Raw genomic sequence first — 21,290 nt, forward strand, 5'->3', positions numbered from 1 at the left:
ATGGGGATTAAGACTGTGAGCCCCACGTGGGACAACCTGATTCCCCTGTGTCTCCCCCAGCGCTTAGAACACTGCTCTGCACATAGTAAGCGCTTAACAAATACCAACATTATTATTATTATTCTTGTGAAAACCTACTAAAATAATTCAGTTTTTCCTCATATCCTGGGGATTCATTCACTCAATCAATTAATGATATTTATTGAGCACTTACTATGTGCAAAGCACTGTACTAAGCACCTGGGAGAGTACAATATAACAATGAATAGACACATTCCCTGATCACAATGAGCGTACAGTCTAGAGGGAATAATAACTGTTGTATTTGTTAAGCGCTTACTGTGTGTCAGGCACTGTACACAACACAGGGGTGGATGCAAGCAAATTGGATTGGACACAGTCCCTGTCCCACATTGGACTCACAGTCTCATTCCCCATTTTACAGATGAGGTTACTGAGGCCCAGAGAAGTGAAGTGACTTCCCCAAGGTCACATATCAGTAGACAAGTGGCTGAGTAGGAATTGGAATCCACTGACTCCCAGGACTGTGCTCTATCCATTATGTTGTTTTTTTTTAAAGGAAAAACAAAGAAACCAAATGTGATTTTCTAACCCTGAAGTTTCTGATGTTTCTTTTGGCTTCTATGCTGAAAGAACAAACAAACTTGGCATTGGTGCTTACTAGAATCAAATTTCTAAATTAGGTATTTTGTAGAATTCCATATGTGACTCAAAAACACCTTAGCCAAGTTTCAGTGTTCTATTGTTCCACATTGTCTAGGCTGCCTATAGAATGCCTCTAACAAGCAGACACCCCACCTCTCAATACAGATGATTTTGGTTGGTAGTCCTGCCTGAAGAGGGTTGAAACTATGGGACTCTAAAGAAAAGCATCCTTCTAAATAGGAAGCGAATTTGTCCAGGGAAACAATGCAATAACAAATATTCACATCATTTACTTTGAGCAACTCCAAATTATCTGTGGGAACAAGCTGACATTGGTGATTAAAATCTAAAGCTAGACAAACGCTTTTTAAAGCATTAGTCTCAAATCATTTAACCAAATGCCCAACCCTGTATGGAACAAAAATGGTGGTTGGTTTCTAGTTGAGCCAAGGGTCCTGAACTTCGCACCACTAGAAAATAAAGTTGGGATTCATTATTTTCCAATTACCCGCAAAGAAATGACCAAAGGTTTGAAGTGAGAAAAGTCATATGAGATTAAATATTCTGATTTTTCTACTTTGGTAGCAAGATTGGATGAAATAAAACAGAACAGCTCATTTTCTCTCACCATATTGACTAGCTCCTGTATACTGAGTTTCATTTCTTCTGCCATGATCCTTGATATAAATTATTGGAACAAAACTGGTTCCATAGAGAACTCCAGATACTGCAGCAAGACTACAGCCACTTAAAAGAAAAAAACAAATCAATGTTGAATCACTACTGCACCATACTGAATGCTTGAGGCATGTAGGGATAGAATAATATGGGAAGCAATATGCATATCAAAGGCAATTCTATGGAAATGACACCACCTGCTAAAGCTCTATAAAAGAATTACTTGGCAGGATGAAAACTGCGACATTTTGGCCATTCAATAGAACTTCCTCCCTATATTACAAAGACTAAAGTATCATTTCTAGAAACCTATCATACTTATTGAGTGCTTACTATGTGCAGAGCACTGTAATAAGTGCTTGGGAGAATACAACGTAACAGAGTTGGTAGACAAGTTTACAGACTAGGAGAGTGCACAGTTTCTCCAAATCTTCAGTGTCTTGTTAAAATTGAAGCAATTTTAGTGGAGAAAGCACTGCCCGGGGATTCTAATCCCAGCACCACCATGTATCTGCTGTGTGACCTTGGGCAAGTCATTTAATTTATCTGTGCCTCAGTTCCCACATCTGCAAAATGGGGATTCAATACTGGATCTCCCTCCTTCTTAGACTGTGAGCCACATGTGGAATCTGATTATCTTGTAGCTACTCCAGCATTTACTCCAGTGCTTGGTACATAGCAAAAGCTTAACATCATCATTATTGTTATTAATGACAATTGTAAAATACTTTGCAGTATACATTCTCAATCATTTGTGTACTTTTCCCCAATTTGAGACAGAAAGGTCAAACTTATCTCTGATCCCCAGCCCTATTTTATTTATGAGAGCCCTCTGCTCTCAAGAAGTGTGCAGAACATGTTGAGAAACTAGGACAAACATTACCAAGACAAACATGAAGCACAAAAGGCCATTCATCATGGAAAAAATAGGTCCTTTCTCAATTCATTCATTCAATTGTATTTAATGAGCCCTTACTGTGTGCAGAGCACTGTACTAAGTGCTTAGCACTGTATTAAGCGCTTTCTGTGGGTCAGTAATAATTGTGGTATTTGTTAAGTGCTTACTGTGTGCCAGGTGCTGTACCAAGCGCTGGAGTAGAAACAAGATGATTGGGTTGGACACAGTCCCTGCCTGACATAGAACTCACAGTCTTAATCCCCATTTCACAGATGAGGAAACTGAAGCACGGAGAAGTTAAGTGACTTGCCCAAGGTCACACAGCAGACCCCAAGTGGCAGAGCTGGGGTTAGAACCCCGGTCCGTCTGACTCCTAGGGCCATCCTCTATCTACTAGGCCATGCTGCTTCTCTAGTTCAATTAAAAAAAAAACTCTCCAGGTTCTCCATTCCTGAGTTCATCTGTGATTTCTACCAGTGAGGGCAGAAATACTCAACAGGTTTTTAAACTGAATAAAGCAACTCCCTTACATGAGACGGTTCTGTAGTGGAGAAAGTCTATCCACCCATGATTCATCCGAGTAGGAACTCTCAACCTCGTTGATCGCCTGTTAAAAACATTGGCACAAAAACCATTTTTGAAAACATCCACTTGAAACACATGGTTCTAAATAACACCGAATAACCTTTTTCCTTTCATGTATGCACGCACACTCTCTCTCTCTTTCTTTCTATTACACTCTTGAAAAACCTTCCATGAGAACTCAGACAAATATTAGGATGGGCATGTTTCTTATTACTGTATTCTGGCTGGATGGATCCAACTCTGGTCATCAATTCCTATTACTTTGTTTTATTATTTCTGAACTTTGTTCCATTTCCTTCACTGTCTCATTGGCTACAGTGTATCTCTGGGGTACTCTTGGATTTAGACTGGTTTGAGAGTTTGCTTAGTTCTACATCTAAATATCCCTAATTTTTATTGCTATTTTGACTACCAAGCTAATGAAACCTTATGACCTAGTGGAAAGAATGCAAGGTTGGAGGCTGGAGACTTGATTTCTAATTGGCTCTGCCAGTGACCCACTGCGGGACCTTGGGAGAATTGCTTAAATCACTCGACGTCTCCATTTCCTCCAGTGTAAAATGAAAATTCTAATGCCTGCCTCTTCCTACTTGCCAGGGATTTTGTAAGAATTATAAGAAGAGCACTGATGCAAAAACGTTTGGATAAATGAAAAATCTTTATCAGTCCCAGCTATCTTAGTAGCATCATCACACAGGAGTGGGGAGGACAGACTCCCTTTGAAGATTATGCCAGTCAGTCAATTAAATTTATTGAATGCATACTGTGTGCAGAACAATATACTGAACGTTTGGGAGAGTAAAATATAAACAGACACATTCCCTGCCCACAACAAACTTACAGCCCAACAAGCTTACAGCTTAGACAGGGAGACAGATGTTCATATAAACTTACAGATATGTATACAAGTGCTATGGGGCTGGGATTAAAGGGAACAAGTCATGGTGAAGCAGAAGGGAGTGGGAGAAAGGGAAAGGAGGGCTTAGATAGGGAAGGCCTCTTGAAGGAGATGTGCTTTTAGTAAGCCTTTGAAGGTGGGGAGAGTAATTGTCGTATATGAGGAGGGAGCGCATCCCAGGCCAGAGGCAGGATATGGGCGAGAGGTCGGCAGCGAGAGAGAGACGAGATCTAGGTATAGTGAGAAAGTTAGCATTAGAAGAGCTAAGTGTGTGGGCTGGACTGTGGTAGGAAAGTAGCGAGGTGAAGTAGCAGGGGGCAAAGTGATTGAATGCTTTAAAGCCAATGGTGAGGAGTTTTTGTTTAATGTGGAGGTGGATGGGCGACCACTGGAGGTTCCTGAGGAATAGGGAAATGTGACTTGAGCATTTTTGTAGAATAATATTCTGGACAGCAGAGTGAATTATGGAATGGAAAGAGAGAGGAGGAAGGGATGTCAGCAAGGAGTCTGAGACAGTAATTAAAGTGGGATATGATAAGTGCTTGGGTTAATGTAGTAGCAGTTTGGAAGAAGAGGAAAGAGTGGATTTTAGTGATGTTGTGAAGGTTTAACTGACAGGAATTAGTGAAGATTGAATATGTGGGTTGAATGAGTGAGAGAAGTCAGGGATAATGCCAAGGTTATGGTCTTGAGACAGGAAGGATGGGGGTACTGTCTACATTGATGGGAAAGCCTGACATTTCTCCTTCAGCATGAATATTGATCCCAAAGTCTGTGAATTTACTGTACCTTTGCCAGAGGAAGCATAGCAAAATTACCTCAGTGTTCAGCCTATTTGGGAAAAGAAACATTTAAACCTTCTAGGAGGGTTGCAATTGTTTAACTTAGAAGGGTCTTTCTGGCAGAGGTGAGGAGGTTAGACTATTCTCTCCCCATCAGTCAAACAATGGTATGTATTGAGTGCTTACTCTATGCAAAGCACTCTACTAAACATTTGGGGGAAGTAGAACAGCTTTAATTTTGTAATTGTTGTCATTCTCTTGCTCTGTTTACCGGGTATTTCTTTCTCTGTTTGCTTTCAGTTTTACCTAACTCCTTCACTTCCTTTTTTCAGATTGTGATGCCCTGTGGATCGGGACCTGGGTCTGAATTAATATCCTGGTATCTTCCCCAGCACTCACAATAAATCAATAGTAAGTATCTAGTGCTCACTGCATGTAGAGTACCAGATGCCTGAGAGAGCAGAATCAGTAGACATGATCTGCACTAAATGATGATAGCGGATGAGTCTCAATCCTGAGACATCGAGACAAAAATGGTGCAGAGGAATCGAACAGAGTGCTCTAAGTACAGCACCAGTCAGATACTCTCATCTATGCCAGTCATGTTCCTAAAAGAAGGAGTCCTTACCACAATTAATAACAATAAGGATGATAATCAGGATTGTTTATTGAGCTGAAGTTTTCCTGTCAGATTTTAAAAGGACATGATGAACACTCTGGAACCATGAATTCTGCTTTTAAATTCTGAGAGAGGGAAGAAGCCCAGTGGCCCACTCTGTTTTGCTTGGCTGCTATGACACCTGGGATCCAGGAAGAGCTGTGGCTAAAGCAAGCCTGTCTCCACATTATCAGCCAATGTGTTCCCAGGGCAGTTCAGGCCCTTGCGACTGCAGACACACCCCTCAGAAGGGCCCACAGAGCTAGGCTTGCTCTCAGGAGCTGTGCACTTCCAGTTATAATAAAAAAGTTATGTAAAAAATATCCAAACAGAATTGAGGGAAAACTCCAAACCTCCCTTATAGCATACACCTGAACAGGCTACTCCGAAGTGACAAAAGCAAGAAACCTGCCAATATATATAGCGGCAGAGTAAAACACATACAAATCTAGCATGTTCTGCACATGGAAATGTCCCTTTAGCTAAATTTGCTTTTCATAGGCCAAGGGGCCCAGAATACCACTCCTAAATACCAAGCTACACCATACTCACAGGCTCTACCAATAATGGTGCTGTGTCCACTGAATTTGGGCCATTCTTAACATCACTTTTCACAAACAAGAATATGAGAGCACTGCAAAATAAAAATACTTCAGTAAGAATTTAATTTGTAAATAGGTGGACTTACGATTTTTGAATACTTAGGGTGGCACCCTTTCCAAATTGAGAATGAATAACGAGAAGGAGCGTGGCTTAGTGGAAAGAGTACAGGCCTGGGAATCAGAAGACCAGCCTTCTAAACCCAGCTCCATCATGTATCTGCTGTGTGACCTTGGGCAAGTAACTTAACTCTTCTGTGCCTCAGTTACCTTATCTGCAAAATGGGGATTCAATACCTGTTCTCCCTCCTACTTGGACTGTGAACCCCAAACTGGACTTGATGATCTTGTACCTACCACAGGACTTATTAGAGTGCTTGGCACAAAGTAAGCATCTAACAAATATCACAATAATTTATTATTACAAGGCTTAGACAAGGTATACACAAAGCATTTTGAAATAAAAAATTCAGCAAAGTAACTGACCAAACCTTGTATAAATTGCACTGCAGTCAAATTAACTGATGGAAAGTCCTCTATCGGCTACTATCAGCGATCATATTCAGTGAGTGCTTTCTATGTGCAGAGCACTGTGCTAAGCACTTGGGAGAGCATAGACATCGTGGAGTAGTCTTGAACCAGGTTCAATTTGGCGGGAGTTAAGCATGATACATAGGGTTCTGCATAGGCTGGGTTGGGCCTCTGAAATCCTACCCTGAGGACTGAGCGAGTTCCCCATCCCAATAAATTCTCCTATGAGCACATGCATTGATTTTAGATGTTGAAGATAATCTTGGCCCTGGTCGATCTGGACAGTATCTGCCAACATTTAGGGAGCGGGCCACCAAAATGCTGAACCGTACAATAGGACCACAGCGTTCCTCAGGAGTGAGGGACGGACCGTGTTTTCACTTTAACCTGAACTCATTTTGGGTCTTGCCCGGGGTGAACCATCCCTATAGTAAGGCCAACTGAAGCACTGCCTCAGATCCCGCATCTGAAGGGCCGCTATTAGGTGGGTCACTACTGGTGCTGAGTACATGGAGAACAGGTCCTCACCCAAGGGGGTGGGAGAGGGGTGGGAGCAATCACGTCTGGGTCGCTGCCTCCCCCCTCCCCCTAATCCTGGCTAGCTCTTCTCCCTCTGCCCAGCCCATAGTAGGGATTGTGTGTAAATGACCTAAATTGAAAAGTTCAGATAATAATAATGCTTGTTAAATGCTTACTATGTGCCAAGAAGTGTTCTAAGTGCTGGGGTAAATATAATCAGGTTGGACACAGTCCCTGTCCCACATTGGGCTCACAGTCTCAATCCCCATTTTGTAGATAAGATAACTGAGGCCCAGAGAAGTTAAGTGACTTGCCCAAGGTCACAGAAGACATATAATAATGTTGGTATTTGTTAAGCGCTTACTATGTGCAGAGCACTGTTCTAAGCGCTGGGGTAGATACAGGGTAATCAGGTTGTCCCACGAGAGGTTCACAGTTAATCCCCATTTTCCAGATGAGGTAACTGAGGCACAGAGAAGTTAAGTGACTTGCTCACGGTCACATAGCTGACAAGCAGCAGGGACGGAATTCGAACCCATGACCTCTGACTCCCAAGCCCGTGCTCTTTCCACTGAACCACGCTGCTTCTCCAGGTCCTTCTGACTCCCAGGCCTGGGCTCTATCGGCTAAGCAACACTGCCTAAGCCTTCATCTCCTCTTTTCCCACTCCCTTCTGTGTCACCCTGACTTGCTATCTTTACTCACCACTGCCCCCAGCCCCACAGCACTTATGTATACATCTGTAATTTATTCATTTATATTAATGTCTATCTGTCCCTCTTGACTGTAAGATCACTGTGGACAGGGAATGTGTCTTATGTTGTACTCTCCCAAGAGCTTAGCACAGTGCTCTGCACACAGTAAGCGCTCAATAAATATGTTTGATTGACTGATCTCCTCTGAGGATGTCGGAGACATCTTTTCAAAGCTAAGGTGCTAAAGTAATTGTAGAAAGTGCATAGAGATGCCTTAAGCCAAAAAGACATTTTGAAGAGCACAGCCTTGAGTAATTTATTCCATTAATTGCTTTGGTGTAAACAGAATCCTTCTGAAGCTATGAGGCAGGACCTGCATTGACTATTAAAAGCTCCATAAAACTGATTTTTCATTGCTTGTTTTTTGTGAATTCACTTATTCTAACAATAGTACAATTATTAACGGCTTTGATGTCCTAAAAAAGGGTAGACCGATAGTTATCCATCTGGAAACGGTTGTATGCAAACCTTAATGCGGAAAGTCCAGCTCCAATATAATTTAAAAATGGTCTTGCTACCTCTTCAGGATCCATTCCGAACCAGCCAAACCTGAAACACCCAGGGTTTAAAAGAAAATTAGACGCAATATGATTAAATTTTTAAAAGTAACAATGACAGTTGAGTATAAAACTTCTCTTGTGAGAAATAAAGCTCCCTGTGGGAGTATTTTCGCTTCATAATAAGTGTTAGGGCAAAGATCTATCAGTCAATCTTTAGTATTTACTGACTATGCACGGAGCTCTGCGTTGTGTAATATGTGTTTGGAAGAGTACAACTGAGTTAGCAGGCATGAACTCTGCCCTAGAGAAGCTTCCAATCTAGTGGGAAGAAACATAGCTCTAGATTCTGAGTTTGCTGTGGGCAGGAAGTGTCTGTTCATTTTTATATTATACTCTCTCAAGTGCTTTGTACAGTGCACACAGTCAGTAAATATGATGAAAAGAATGAAGCATAATTTCATTGCATACTAAAAGTGAGGACTGGTGAAATGATAAAAGCAAACATGATTACATCATTAATAGTCTCAGCACCAATGTGATGGAAAAAATGGCAGCATTTTCATCCAGTTGCTATATAGGTTCATTCAGCTTGGACTTGAGTTACCTTGAGCTGGCCCAGCCAGTTATTGAATTAAATGAGCCCCAGATTAAGAGTCCAAGCCCTAGGCCAATGGTCTTCACGATCGGGACGACTGTAATGTTCCCTGCAATGTGAAAAAGCACAGAAGAAAATGTTTGGTGATCCAGAAGGAATGGGAAATTAAATTTAAAATGGAGTTTGCCTTTCGATTTAGAAATCAAACAGAGAAGAGGGCCTGGACAACATCTGGTATTATGGTTCTGTTTCTCATTTGTTAATAAAGTAACTGCATTTCTTGGGTAAACATTCTCTATACATTCTTGCTTGTGAAATTAAGTCTAAAAGAAAAAGCCCTTAGGCAAGACATTATGCATTGAGCAGATTCTTTGGCCATTCTGGATAAAATGTTATTCACTCTTGGGCCTACTCTACCTTTAGAAGACACTGCCAATGCTGAAATAATTATTGCTTTTATGCAATAAAAGGGGAACAACATAATTTAAGCAGTGGCAAGCCAAGAAACCTAATTTTAAATCCTCTTTCCAGCACTTCATTGAATTCTGCCACAGAGTGAGGATCCTGCCAGTCACGTTCCATACCTAATCCAAAAGAATGTGATGAGCAAAACGATGAATCAGTTTGAAATTTGGCAAATAATTCAAGGTGACATCAGCAATAATTATGTCACTAGTAAGTTAAGCAAAAGGAGTATTCCCTTCTTCAGTTCAACCACTATTACAGTGGTGGTCAAGCACCACAATTCAGACATATTATGGTTGAGCACCGCTGATCCAAAAATCTCTGCTAAGCTCTCTTTTCCTCCTCAACTCCCTTCTGCGTTGCCCTAATTTGCTCCATGAATTCATTGCCCCATACCCCAGCCACACAACACTTATGTACCTATCTGAATTAATTTATATTAATGCCTGTTTTCCCCTCTGGACTGTAAGCTCATTTTGGGCATGGAATATGCCTGTTATATTGTACTCTCCCGAGCACTTAGTACAGTGCTCTGCACTCAGAAGGTACTCAATAAATACTATTGACTGACAAAGTATAGCAGACCTCAGATCACCACTGTGGTCACAAGTGAGCAACAAAATATATGTTTTTTAGGCTTTCACACAGCGAGAAACACAGAAAGTGGAAAACATCTGTACTTCAGCCATCTTTGAGCTTAGATTTGTCCAGCGTCCTAGGAAGCTGGAGAGGGTTGCAGAGACAATTGGTGACTGCCCTTAATTCCAAGGTGTGCTATTCCCCCGCCAACCCATGCTGTTGGGAAGAAGCAAAATCTCCCTTACCCATGCCCAATATCCATATTTTGTTGGACTGTGTCAGACCCTCAAGGCATGACCCCAAAAATCAATGGGGCAGCAGCTTTCTGCCAACAGGAAAAAACACTACAAACTGGCAGGCTGTTCCTCTCCAGGACTCACATTTTTTTTTAAAATGGTATTTATTAAGTGCTTACTATGTGTCAAACAATGTTCTAAGCACTGGGATAGGTACTAGTCATTTTGGTCAGATACAGTCACCATCCTGCACAGGGCTCACAGTCTAAGTAGGAGGGAGAATGGGTATCCCCATTTTACAGTTGAGGAAAGTGAGGCACAGAGAAGTGAAGTGACTTCCCCAAGATCACAAAGCAAGCAATTGGCAGAGTTGGGATTAGAACCCAGGTCCTTCTGACTTCCAGGCTGAAGCTCTCTCTACTAGGCCATACTGCTGTTACACCTTGTTAAGAGGTGCAATCTGAGCCTAGAGTAGGTTCCTTAAGGTAAAAGTGAGTTCCTTATCCACATTGTAATTGAGAAAGGGTTTTAAACTGTTGTAAGTTCAGCAGTAAATTACTAAGCCACATGGCTATAGGACGCTTGGCTTCCTTGAAAAAAGACAAAATCTTTGGATCATAAATTTTATATGAACTTGAGCTTGCAATATGGTTTCTAAATGATGAAATGCCTAAATTTTATAGGAAGTGCACAGGTCTGTGGCTTGCAATAAACCTGCCAGTAAGGGGGAGACCAGGAAGATTATAATGTGACATTCAGAGCCTTAACAAGAGAAAGGATCACCTATCAGGGTGGAATCAATGTTCTACTTCAGCTCTGAATCACAAAGTGAATGGAAGAATGCTACTTTGTTTTTCAGGACCCAGTTTCTCTCAAGTGAGTTCACTCAGAGAACAGGCTTAGAGGCTCAGAAGGAAAGGAACGAAGGTAAGCATAAAAGTCACTCTGATTCTCTTATGGAGTTCCCTATACTTCCTAGGGAATTTGATTTCTGAGATCAGTGTGGCTTACTGGATAGAGCACGGACCTGGAATTTGATTTCTGAGATCAGTGTGGCTTACTGGATAGAGCACGGACCTGGGCAGAAAGACCTGGTTCTAACCCCAGCTCTGCCATGTGTCTGCTGTATGATCTTGGGCAAGTCACTTATCCTTTCTGGACCTCAGTTATCTCATCTGTAAAATGGAGATTAGGAGTGTGAGCCCCAAGTGGGACATGAACCTGTATCTACCTCAGTACTTAGAACAGTGCTTGGCACTTAGTGAGAACTTAGGTACCATAATAATTACCATAATTAAGTCATATGGTCTCCATAGCTGGATATCTGGTCTCTTCTCTTCATCTTATTTCACCAGTGAATGCAGCTTTAAATTAGAGAACTGGACTCAATACAAATGCCACACCAGGCTCCTTGAGCAATCTATCAACATTACCTATGGCAACATAGACTGGCAAGGCCGGATCACAAATGCCAAAATCGGAAATGAAATGAACTCGCTAGCACTGAAGTTATGCTCACCTTGACACGAGTTGGATGGGTGGGTGAAGTATTGGATACCCATATTGCCAACAGTGTGGTGAACTAAAATGGGGTTACAGGAAATGTTTTAACTAGAAAGGGATAACCTTGGACAAGGCCCCATTGGAGTGGATAGCTGGTTGACAAAAGGTGATTGGCACACTGTGATCAGGAAAGAGTTGCACTTCACAAGCTAAAGCTCAAGAGGGTTGTAAGACAAAGCCAAAAATGAAATCAGTGTCAGGTGCAGTAAACCACAAGCATTTCCATACAACCAGGGAGAAAAAAGACAACTGCATGCACATATTAAAGATACTCTAGCTGCCTTTCATTTTTGAAGATGACCTCAGGATCTAGTCCATATCTACCAGTGCAGCTGAAGAGATAGCTAGGTATTCAATCCTCCTCCCCGCTTTGCCTGCACATTCATATACACAAGACTGCCTTATTCCAAAGGGGTTGTGTCTTTGTATAGTTTCAGGCTAAGGAAACCTCAGCTGTTGTAATGCCACATGCACCCAGAATCAACCTACACAAACCGCTTCTTCCAACACCGTGGTGCATGATATCCAAACAGAAACGTGTTGTCCGATAAACATCGCCTAATTCCCTATAAACGTTCTAGATAAAACTGGGTACAGAGCCTTGCTAGGCTAATGGGATTCATCCCCTTCAGGATCTTCATCCCCTTCAGGATCAGTCTCTGTTTTCAAGGCTGCCTCCAAACTAAATTCATTCATTTGCAGAAGCAGCGTGCTCGCCTGCCTTTAGCGTACCACCTGCTCACATTACTCTCAGTCACAGGGGGCACCTTTCAAGAAATGTTGCGGAGGTAGACCCTGTGATATAAACAGGGCTGCTGGAAGTACACAGCCCTAGCCCTTCCCCAAGCAACTCACATTTGCATTGGCTGCCACTGTTCTGATTTCAGGCAGGTTATCCAGGGAGGAAAGGGCAGAGAGGGAAAAAGACATTCTGTTGCCTTCAAACAGGAGGAGGGAATCAATTGGTGGGTTTTCACCAGCCCATTCTTCCTACTCCACAGGGAAAAAAATGGGTTCATTTCCTCCTACTTTGACTATAGGGTAGTCGGTCTTCTGAGTTTACCTGTAGCCCAAACACAACCCCCAACCATTGCAAGAGGCCAAAATCTGGGGCATTGCAGGATCAGATTGACCACGAGGGCAACAATCCAGATAGCAGCACAAAGAATCCACTGGAGAAACATTCCTGAAAACAAAATAAGAATTCTTATTAATGGTCACATGTTTTTATTAGCCTCATACATTAGGTTATTTCTATGGCTCCTTGCAAGCAGGGGCTGTGTCCTAAGCTTAATATGGGCAGGGAACATGCCTGCCATTTTGGTTGTATTTTCTCTCCCAAGCATTTAGTACAATGCCCTACACAGAGTAAGCACTTAACTAATCGTATCGATTGATCTTTCATTGTTCTCTCCCAAGCTATTAGTACAGTTCCCTGTTCAATAAATACTACTCAGGGATTTCTTGGGTCCTTCCTCTGCCTGATTATCCAAACAAAGCGGAAAGCTTTTCAATTTACTTGAAATTGGCTGAGTCTATTCTTCTCTTCTAAGTCCTAGGCTCAGCATTGTTCACTCCCCTAGAGGGATGTGGTCTTACATAAACAGATTGAAAGCAAGATGTTAAAATAAACTCAACCAGCTGGAGAATACTATCAACCAACCACCAGGACTGAGCCAGACCCTAAAAAGTAGCCAGGAGTAGTTGGTCCATTACAATTTAGGTCTGCACTTTCTAAATCCCGACAGTCTTTTAGAGGAAGCCTAGAAGATTCTTGCTGAGGCAGGGAAAGTGCATAGATTCCTTTGACTTCTGTAGGCACTTAGTACAGTGCTCTACACCGAGTAAGCACTCAATAATATACACTGATTGCACAACTGGGGCTTGGGAAATAGAAACATACACAAACCCCCAATCCAGGTTCTGATGCCTCTCCCTTGGGAGGGAGAGAATCCAGTTTTTTTCCCCTAGTGCCCACTAGATTATAAAATCCTTGAGAACAAGTACTGTGTCTAACTCTATACTCTATATTTTGGCTACTAACTCTAATGTCTAGTTCGTTCCCAAATGCTAAGGACAGTGTTTTGCACACAGCAAGTGCTCAATAAACACTACTGATTGATTGCATAAACCCTGCTGTGCCTTCTTCGCTTTGCCATCATGAGAAAGAAACTTGGTTGGGAGCTTGATTCCTTTTCTCAGAGCCCTAGAGATTTCACATCTTGTCCCATCCCCAGAGTTGATGGGAGAGAATAGCAGCATGGCTCAATGGATAGAACACAGGCCTGGGAGTCAGACGGACATGGGTTCTAACCCTGTATCCACCACCTGTCTGTGTGAGCTTGGGCAAGTCACTTAACTTCTCTGTGCCTCAATTTCCTCATCTGTAAAATGGGGATTAAGACTGTGAGCCCCATGTGGGACAACCTGATTACCTTGTATCTACCCCAGTGCTTAGCACATAGTAAGCGCTTAACAAATACCACATTATTATTTGGAAGGCAAGTTTACTATTTTCCTCCCTGATTCTAGATCACTCAAGCCCTTGAGCATCCCACCAGCTTCATTTATCAATCGTATCTATTGAGTGCTTACTTTGTGCACAGCCGTGTACTAAGAACTTAGCAGAGTACAATATAACAATAACCAACACATTCCCTGCCCACAACAGTGGCAAGACAGGACCCCAGACAGAATCACAACTGAAATTCTGGAACAAAAAGCCAGTTTCCAAGCAATGAAGAAATGTTAGGATGAGATATAAGAGGAAAATGAATGATAGCAGGGTACCCATACAGCTATTGGATGGTATGCTGAAGTTGGGAACAATCAATCAATGGAATTTGAGCGCTTAGTACGGTGCTCACTAAATACGACTGATTGAAGCTAAGAGAACCAGAGGAAACATTTTACGGGAACAGTAAAAGAAAGCCTCAGAAAATGCTGTATCCTTGTTGGAAGTTGTCAGTGGCCATAGACAGATCCACAGAGCCCTGTGCAGTAACAAAGGAACTGCTCTGTTTGAGCCCTAGCTTCATAAGGATCAGGAGATGAGGAGGCAAAATTAAAACAGAACAAGGTGCTGCAACATCATATAACCTGTCAGTCAGTCATTCAGTCAATCATATTTATTGAGTGCTTAGTGTGCACAGCAGTGTACTAAGTGCTTGGGAGAATACAACAACAGACACATTCCCTGCCCTCAACAAGCCTACAGTTTAGAGGGAGAGATGGGCATTAAATAAATAAATTACATGACGAGACAACAAAAAACAGCCTGTTTGTGTTCACAGTAGCCCGGGGGTGTGGGTTCCACATTGGCCTTTTCAGTCTCACACAGGCTCCCATACATGAGCATCATCAGTGACATCTTCCTCGGGTAAGGAAGACAACTATATACTCCCTTCCCAAGGGGCCATGCAGGAACAACAAAGTTTCATTACTATTTGTTTTCGAATGAAAAATGCCTGTTTGAAAGTAGTCTTAGGGGGAAAAGAAAGGAGGAATATTTACCATCACCAGTATCATACTTCTTAACTGGTACAAAGTTTGATCCAAACAAGAAGACTGCTACAGAAGAGGAGATAAAACCAATACTTAGATCCGTTCCACTGTTGGAAGAGGAACTGTTACTGCTAGGCTCCAAGCTTGTCATCTTAGCTCCTGAAATGAAAGACCAGAAAAGGAGTGAGGAAATTAAAGGATAATAATAATAATAATGATAATTTTGGTATCTGCTAAGGACTCATCACATGCCTGGTACTATGCTAAGCACTGTCATAGATACAATACAATCGATGACACAGTCCCTTACCCTCTAGGGGCTGACATTCTCAGGGGAAGAGAGAACAAGTATTTTATTCCCATTTTACAGAAAAGGAAACTGAGGCCTAGAGAAATTAAATGACTTGCCCAAGGCCACACAGCAATCGAGAAGCAGAGCTGGGAATATAACCCAGGTTTCCTGACCATGGCCTGTGCTCTTTTCACTAGGCCATGTTGTATCTCAAAAAGCCAAAAAATTTCTCTAGGTTATAAGCTCGACGTGGGCAGAGAACATGTCTACTAACTCTGCTCTATTCTAGTCTCCCAGATGCTTAGTATGGTGCTCTGCACACAGTGAACACTCAGTAAATACCACTGATTGATTGATCTGCCAATAAAATGAGATAAACTTGCTGGGCCACAGGCACAACTTAAGTCATATTTCTATTCCTCTCCCACAGAGCTAACGTCATCTGCCATGGAGAGTCATTCCAGAAACCACATGGCAGCATCAGAAAAATGGTAGCATTTCCTCAAGGTGGGGGGAAATCCTACACAAAAGCCTATGTTTCCCTCTTCCCTGTGTTTTTAATAGCAAAAAGTTTGTCACTGGTTCCTGGAGAAACACCACCCTTCTTTATCAACTCTAAGCACGTAGGAGAATGATATATGTGTGAAGACGGCTGCCCGCCAATATCAAAGGATGAGCCTTGGTTCAATCACAAAGACTTTGAGAACCTGAACAAAGAAATTGATTGCAGCACCAGTGATTTGGGCAATGCCAGTGGTTTGGGCAGGGCCACTTACCCTCTCTAGCCCCTGCCAGTCAAGTTCCTTCCAGGGCCCCGGGTATGCCGAGCAAGCAGGCATGCAAGGGTGCAGCAAGAAAAAAGTGCAAGAAGAAGGTATTCCTGAACTTGCTTCTGCCTGCTGAATGAAGGAATTCTTTCTAACAGAGCTCTGACTGCAGAATCAGTTACACTCTTGGGGAGAAAAGGGTCCTATGAACCTCGAAGATCTGACTGCGTTCTTGCAAGAGATTATAGCAGATCTAGGCTAAGGCATAGAAAGAACTTGTGTTGGTGAGTTACCTTGGACTCTGTAGTGCACTCACTCCCTTTTACTACCAAGGCTATTTTTAAGTCCCAAAGGTGGCCACAGCAAAAAACATGGAAAAAAGCAGTGTGGCCTAATGGAATGAGTCAGGAGACCTAGGTTCTAATCTTGGCTGCTGTGTGACCTTGGAAAGTCATGTCTATGGGCCCTAAATTCCTCAGGGAGATAAGATACCTGATCTCCCTCTGGCCCCCCACTGAGGAATAGAGACTATCTAATCTGTTTATTTTGTATCTTACCACAGCAATTAGTACACTGCCTGGCACACAGTAAGCACTTAACACATCCTACAATAATAATATAAACAGGATTAACTGCATCGCTACAGGAGTTTATCTTCATACTACCCCTCTCCACATTATTATCATTTTTGAAGTAGCACAGGAGACTCAGGGTGTCCTAGTAGAAAAAGCACAGGCCTGGGAGTCAAAGGACCTGGGTTCTAACCCAGATCTGCCAGTTGCCTGCTGAGTGACCTTGGGCAAGTCTTTTAATTTCTCTGTGTCTCTGTTTCCTCATCTGTAAAAGGGGCATTCAATCCCTTTTCTCCTTCCTATTTAGAGTGTGAGTCCCACGTGAGAGGGGAACTGTCTGACCTGATTAACTTGTCTCTACTCCAGTGCTTAGAACAGTGCTTGAAGCATATTAAATCTAACGATAATAATGAGTAGATGAGGAGGGGTGGTTTGAGGACAAATGATAGTAATAATAATAATCATGGTAGTTAATTGCTTACTATGCATCAAGCACTGCACTGAGCACTGGAGTAGATAAAAGATAATCAGGTCCCACATGGGACTCACAGTCTAAGAATGAGGGAGAACAGGTATTGAATCCCCATTTTGCAGATGAGGGAACTGAGGCACAGAGACGTTAAGTGACACCCAAGGTCATAGAGCAGACATGGAGCAGACTCAGACTCTGACTCTGTAATGGCCCAGTTAGTCCTATTTGTAACTTGGTACTGAGCTCTAGAAATCATTTAGGTGAAAATAAGGACAAGGTCCAGGGTTTAAGGCTTCAGATAGGAAAATGCCCTCTAGAAATCCAAGGTGCTCTGTCAAAGTCATGTTCCTTTAAGGAATAACCATTGCTTTAGACCTTACCTCCTATTGCCACATGAGTCCCTGAACCACCTCACTGAATAGGTGGAATTCTGGGGAGACTTCAAGCTAATAAAGGCTAAGAAGGACAGTTGCTATCAGGGAAGCAAGGGAGGCTCTTAATCACAGGGCTTGGGACACATGATGGAGTGATAATTGGTAAATTACAGACTGGTGGTAGTCTTTCTCCTGGAATGGCTCACACCTCCACTTTTCATACTTTTGCCTTTCTAATAGATGTGACTACATTCAGAACATGGGGTGTGGGGGGGGGGGAGGGGGGATGTAACTATTTTGACTAATAGGTTCAATTCATAAATTTTAATGAGATCTGAAGGCCACAAATACACAGACTGTAGTAGAAAAAAATGAGACCCCAAAAGATCACTCAAAATGTTTCTCAGGGAGGGAAGTCAGATTCATCTGAAATCTGAAGTATGCCCATGCTTCACCTAGATAATTTAAAAATAAGAATATAATATTTAATTTATAATTCATATCTGCAATGAATAGCAGTGTGGCCTATTTAGTAGAACACAGGCCTGGGAGTTAGCAGGACCTGGGTTCTAGAGGTTAGAAAAGTGCTCAGTGCTTAGAACAGTGCTTGGCAAATAGTAAGCACTTAATAAATGCCATTATTATTATTAATAATCCTGATTCCACCACTTGTCTAGTGTGTGACCTTGGGCAAGTCATCTAACTTCTCTGTATCTCAGTTACCTTGTCTGTAAAATGGGGATTATGACTCTGAGCCCCACGGGAGACAGGGACTGTGTCCAACCTGCTTACCTTTTATCTATATTAGAGCTTAGAACAGTGCCCAGCACATAGTAAGCACTCAACAAGTACCATTTAAAAAAAAGGATAGCAACCTTGCCTAGAGTTCTTATCCAGTATGAAAAGGATTATGATGTCAGCTAATTTCAATATGGAACACCAAGAGAACTGATGTCACTCCCAAGAAAAAACAAGTCCCTGTCCGTTCAGTTTTTAAATCAGATAGGGATGGTTTCTAGCCACTTGTCTGCTGTGTGGCATTGGGCAAGCCACTTAACTTCTCTGTGCCTGTTACCTTCTCTGTAAAATGGAGATTAAAACTGTGAGCCCCAAGTGGGACAACCTAATTACCTTGTATCTACGCCGGTGCTTAGAACAGTGCTTGGCACAGAGTAAGTGCTTAACAAATAACGGTATAATGTGTATATTTTTATAATAATGGTATAATGTATATATTATTATAAGAATGTAATGTAATGTATGTTAATATATCACATATATATCATAAATTTAGAGAGTTTTGATGAAAAAGATGAATATTTATTGGTCTTTACCTTGTACCATACTTTTCAAAATAATTCTTGGTACACCCCCTCCCACTTTTTTGATATTTGGTACTGACTTAGTCACAGGTTTGAACTGGCTTCACAGAATCACTCATTAAATGTAAGCTCTTCTTTGGTTGCCCTAACACTTTGCACTTGTAGTCATTAACACTGACTGAGTTTGAATTATTTCCCCCCCGCTGGCAAAACTTTCAAGCGGTTGTCTCAGCCTTTCGTTTTACTCCTTTCGATCAAAAACAAAACAAACCACACCGCTGCTTTAATTTTAACCAGCCTCCCCTTGTACTTTCGGATTCATTGATACCTCTCCACCTCCTGCAGTCTCACTGCTGAAAAGAACACTTACATTTCACCCTATAGATATCACAGATAGGTAGATATCTCTATTTTGCCTTGATATCTTTGTATTTTGCCTTCTGCCCGGGTTGTGCTAATAATAATTGTGGTGTTTTGTTAAGCACTTACTATGTGCCAAACACTGTTCTAAGCGCTGGGGTAGATATGAGGTAATCAGGTACTCCCACGTGGGGGTCAAAGTCTTAATCCTCATTTTGTAGAGGAGGTAACAGGCCCAGAGAAGTGAAGTGACTTGCCTCAGGTCACCCAGCAGACAAGGGGCAGAGCTGGGATTAGAACCCAGGTCCTCTGACTCCCAAGCCCTTGCTCTTTCCACTACACCACGCTGCTTGTTTTTGGTGGGGTTTTTTTCCCCCTAAGAGGGCTTTCATGCCTGCCTTCTCCCTCTGCTCCCAGTTGCAAAGCATTTGGTTTTTTGATCCTTTACTTAAGAGAAGTAAAGTGGCTGGCCCAAAGTCACCCATCAGACAAGGGGCAGAACTGGGATTAGAACCCATGTCCTCTGACTCCCAAGCCTGGGCTCTTTCCACTAAGCCACGCTGTTTGTTTTTTGTGGTTTTTTTTTTCCCCTATGAGGGCTTTCATGCCTGCCTTCTCCCTCTGCCCCCAGTTGCAAAGCGTTTGTTTTTTTGGTCCTTTACTTACAGCACCGCTGGCTCTTCGGGTCCTTCCTGGTCGGGTGCTTCCTCTGCCGCCTTCCCCCTGTGACACTCATGTGATCACCCTCCTCCTCCTCCTCCTCCTCCTGCTGCTGCTGCTCCTCCTTCCCTCCCTCTCTCCTTTTTCTCTTTTTTTCCTCTCTCCCTGCGACGGCGCTAAAAGCTTCGAGCCTCCCCAAGGAGCGTCTTAACCGCCCAACCTCTGGTCACATGACCCCACTGATCACCAGCTCCCACCCTGACAGATGCACCCTGCAGAGGAGACAGCCTGACCCCTCCAAGGGCGGGCTGTAAGAAGGCCTCTCTCACTCTGTAGTGGCCCAGGAGACAGGCACGACCCCGAGGAAGGTCCCAAAGTCACAGGGTATCATTTGTCCGGGGCAGATCCTCTCTCAGAGATTCCCCTGTTAATTCCCAGGCCTCCACTCCGTCCCCTCCCACACAACAGGCATGATTTTAGGTGCTAGTCGGCAAGCATTTTTGTGATGTCACAGTTTCCTTCAATCGTATTTATTGAGTGCTTACCAGGTGCAGAGCACCTCGCTGAGCGCCTGGAAAGTCCAATTCAGCAGCAGGTAGAGACAATCCCTGACTGACAACGGGCCCACAGTCTAGAAAATAGTGACGGTAGTTGTTAAGCGCTTACTATGTGCCAAGCATTCAATAGTATTTATTGAGCGCTTACTATGTGCAGAGCACTGTACTAAGCGCTTGGAATGTACAAATCAGTAACAAGCACTGTTCCGACCGCTGGGGTGGATTCAAGGTAATCAGGTTGCCCCACGTGGGGCTCACAGTCTTCATCCCCATTTGACAGATTAAGTCACTGAGGCACAGAGAAGTTAAGCGACTTGCCCAAAGACACACAGCTGACAAGTGGCAGAGCTGGGATTAGAACCCACGACTTCTGACTCCCAAGCCCGGGCTCTTTCCATTAAGCCACACTGTTTCTCTCTGCAGCGAATGCGTTGTCAGCAATTCGTCTTTAATACAGCCTTTGGCTGTGATGATGCAAGTGGGTGACTGATGGTGAGCAGAAATGGTGAGGGGAATAATAATAACGTTGGTATTTATTAAGCGCTTACATTGTGCCAAGCACTGTTTTAAGCACTGGGGTAGATACAAGATAATCAGGTTGTCCCATGTGGGGCTCACAGTCTTCATCCCCATTTTACAGATGAGGTAACTGAGGCACAGAGAGATTAAGTGACTTGCCCAAGGTCACACAGCCAATAAGTGGCGGAGCCGGAATTAGAACCCATGACCTCTGACTCCCAAGGCCGGGCTCTTTCCACTGAGCCACGCTGCTTCTCACTAAATATATAATATATATATTTATGAATATATATATATATAATATACAATGTATAAAATTGATAAAATTGAATATAAAAAAGCTAAGTAAAACAAGCAAAGCTGATTGTGGACAGGAAACGTGCC

The 21,290-nt window shown here is 42.7% G+C and overlaps 1 protein-coding gene across 4 annotated transcripts in view; it reads right to left on the reverse strand.

Moving 5' to 3' along the window:
• The window catches only part of TMEM144 (transmembrane protein 144), a 35,673-nt gene extending 15,391 nt beyond the window's left edge, over nt 1-20,282 (reverse strand). For 2 of the 4 annotated variants that reach the window (XM_029077138.2, XM_007673053.4), the window contains exons 1-8: nt 19,837-20,282; nt 15,021-15,170; nt 12,571-12,693; nt 8,674-8,773; nt 8,038-8,118; nt 5,718-5,799; nt 2,773-2,849; nt 1,295-1,413 (exon numbers count right to left, since the gene is read on the reverse strand). In XM_029077138.2, coding sequence (XP_028932971.1) covers nt 1,295-1,413; nt 2,773-2,849; nt 5,718-5,799; nt 8,038-8,118; nt 8,674-8,773; nt 12,571-12,693; nt 15,021-15,162 — 724 coding nt within the window. In that variant the 5' untranslated portion in view covers nt 15,163-15,170; nt 19,837-20,282. Of the gene's footprint in view, nt 1-1,294; nt 1,414-2,772; nt 2,850-5,717; nt 5,800-8,037; nt 8,119-8,673; nt 8,774-12,570; nt 12,694-15,020; nt 15,171-17,494; nt 17,514-19,836 lie in introns of those variants that run through there. The other 2 variants (XM_029077137.2, XM_039913748.1) reach the window with 2 other exon arrangements.
• Nucleotides 20,283-21,290: the final 1,008 nt, after the last annotated feature.

Source organism: Ornithorhynchus anatinus, chromosome 12, assembly GCF_004115215.2.
Source record: "Ornithorhynchus anatinus isolate Pmale09 chromosome 12, mOrnAna1.pri.v4, whole genome shotgun sequence".
Lineage (NCBI taxonomy): Eukaryota > Metazoa > Chordata > Mammalia > Monotremata > Ornithorhynchidae > Ornithorhynchus > Ornithorhynchus anatinus.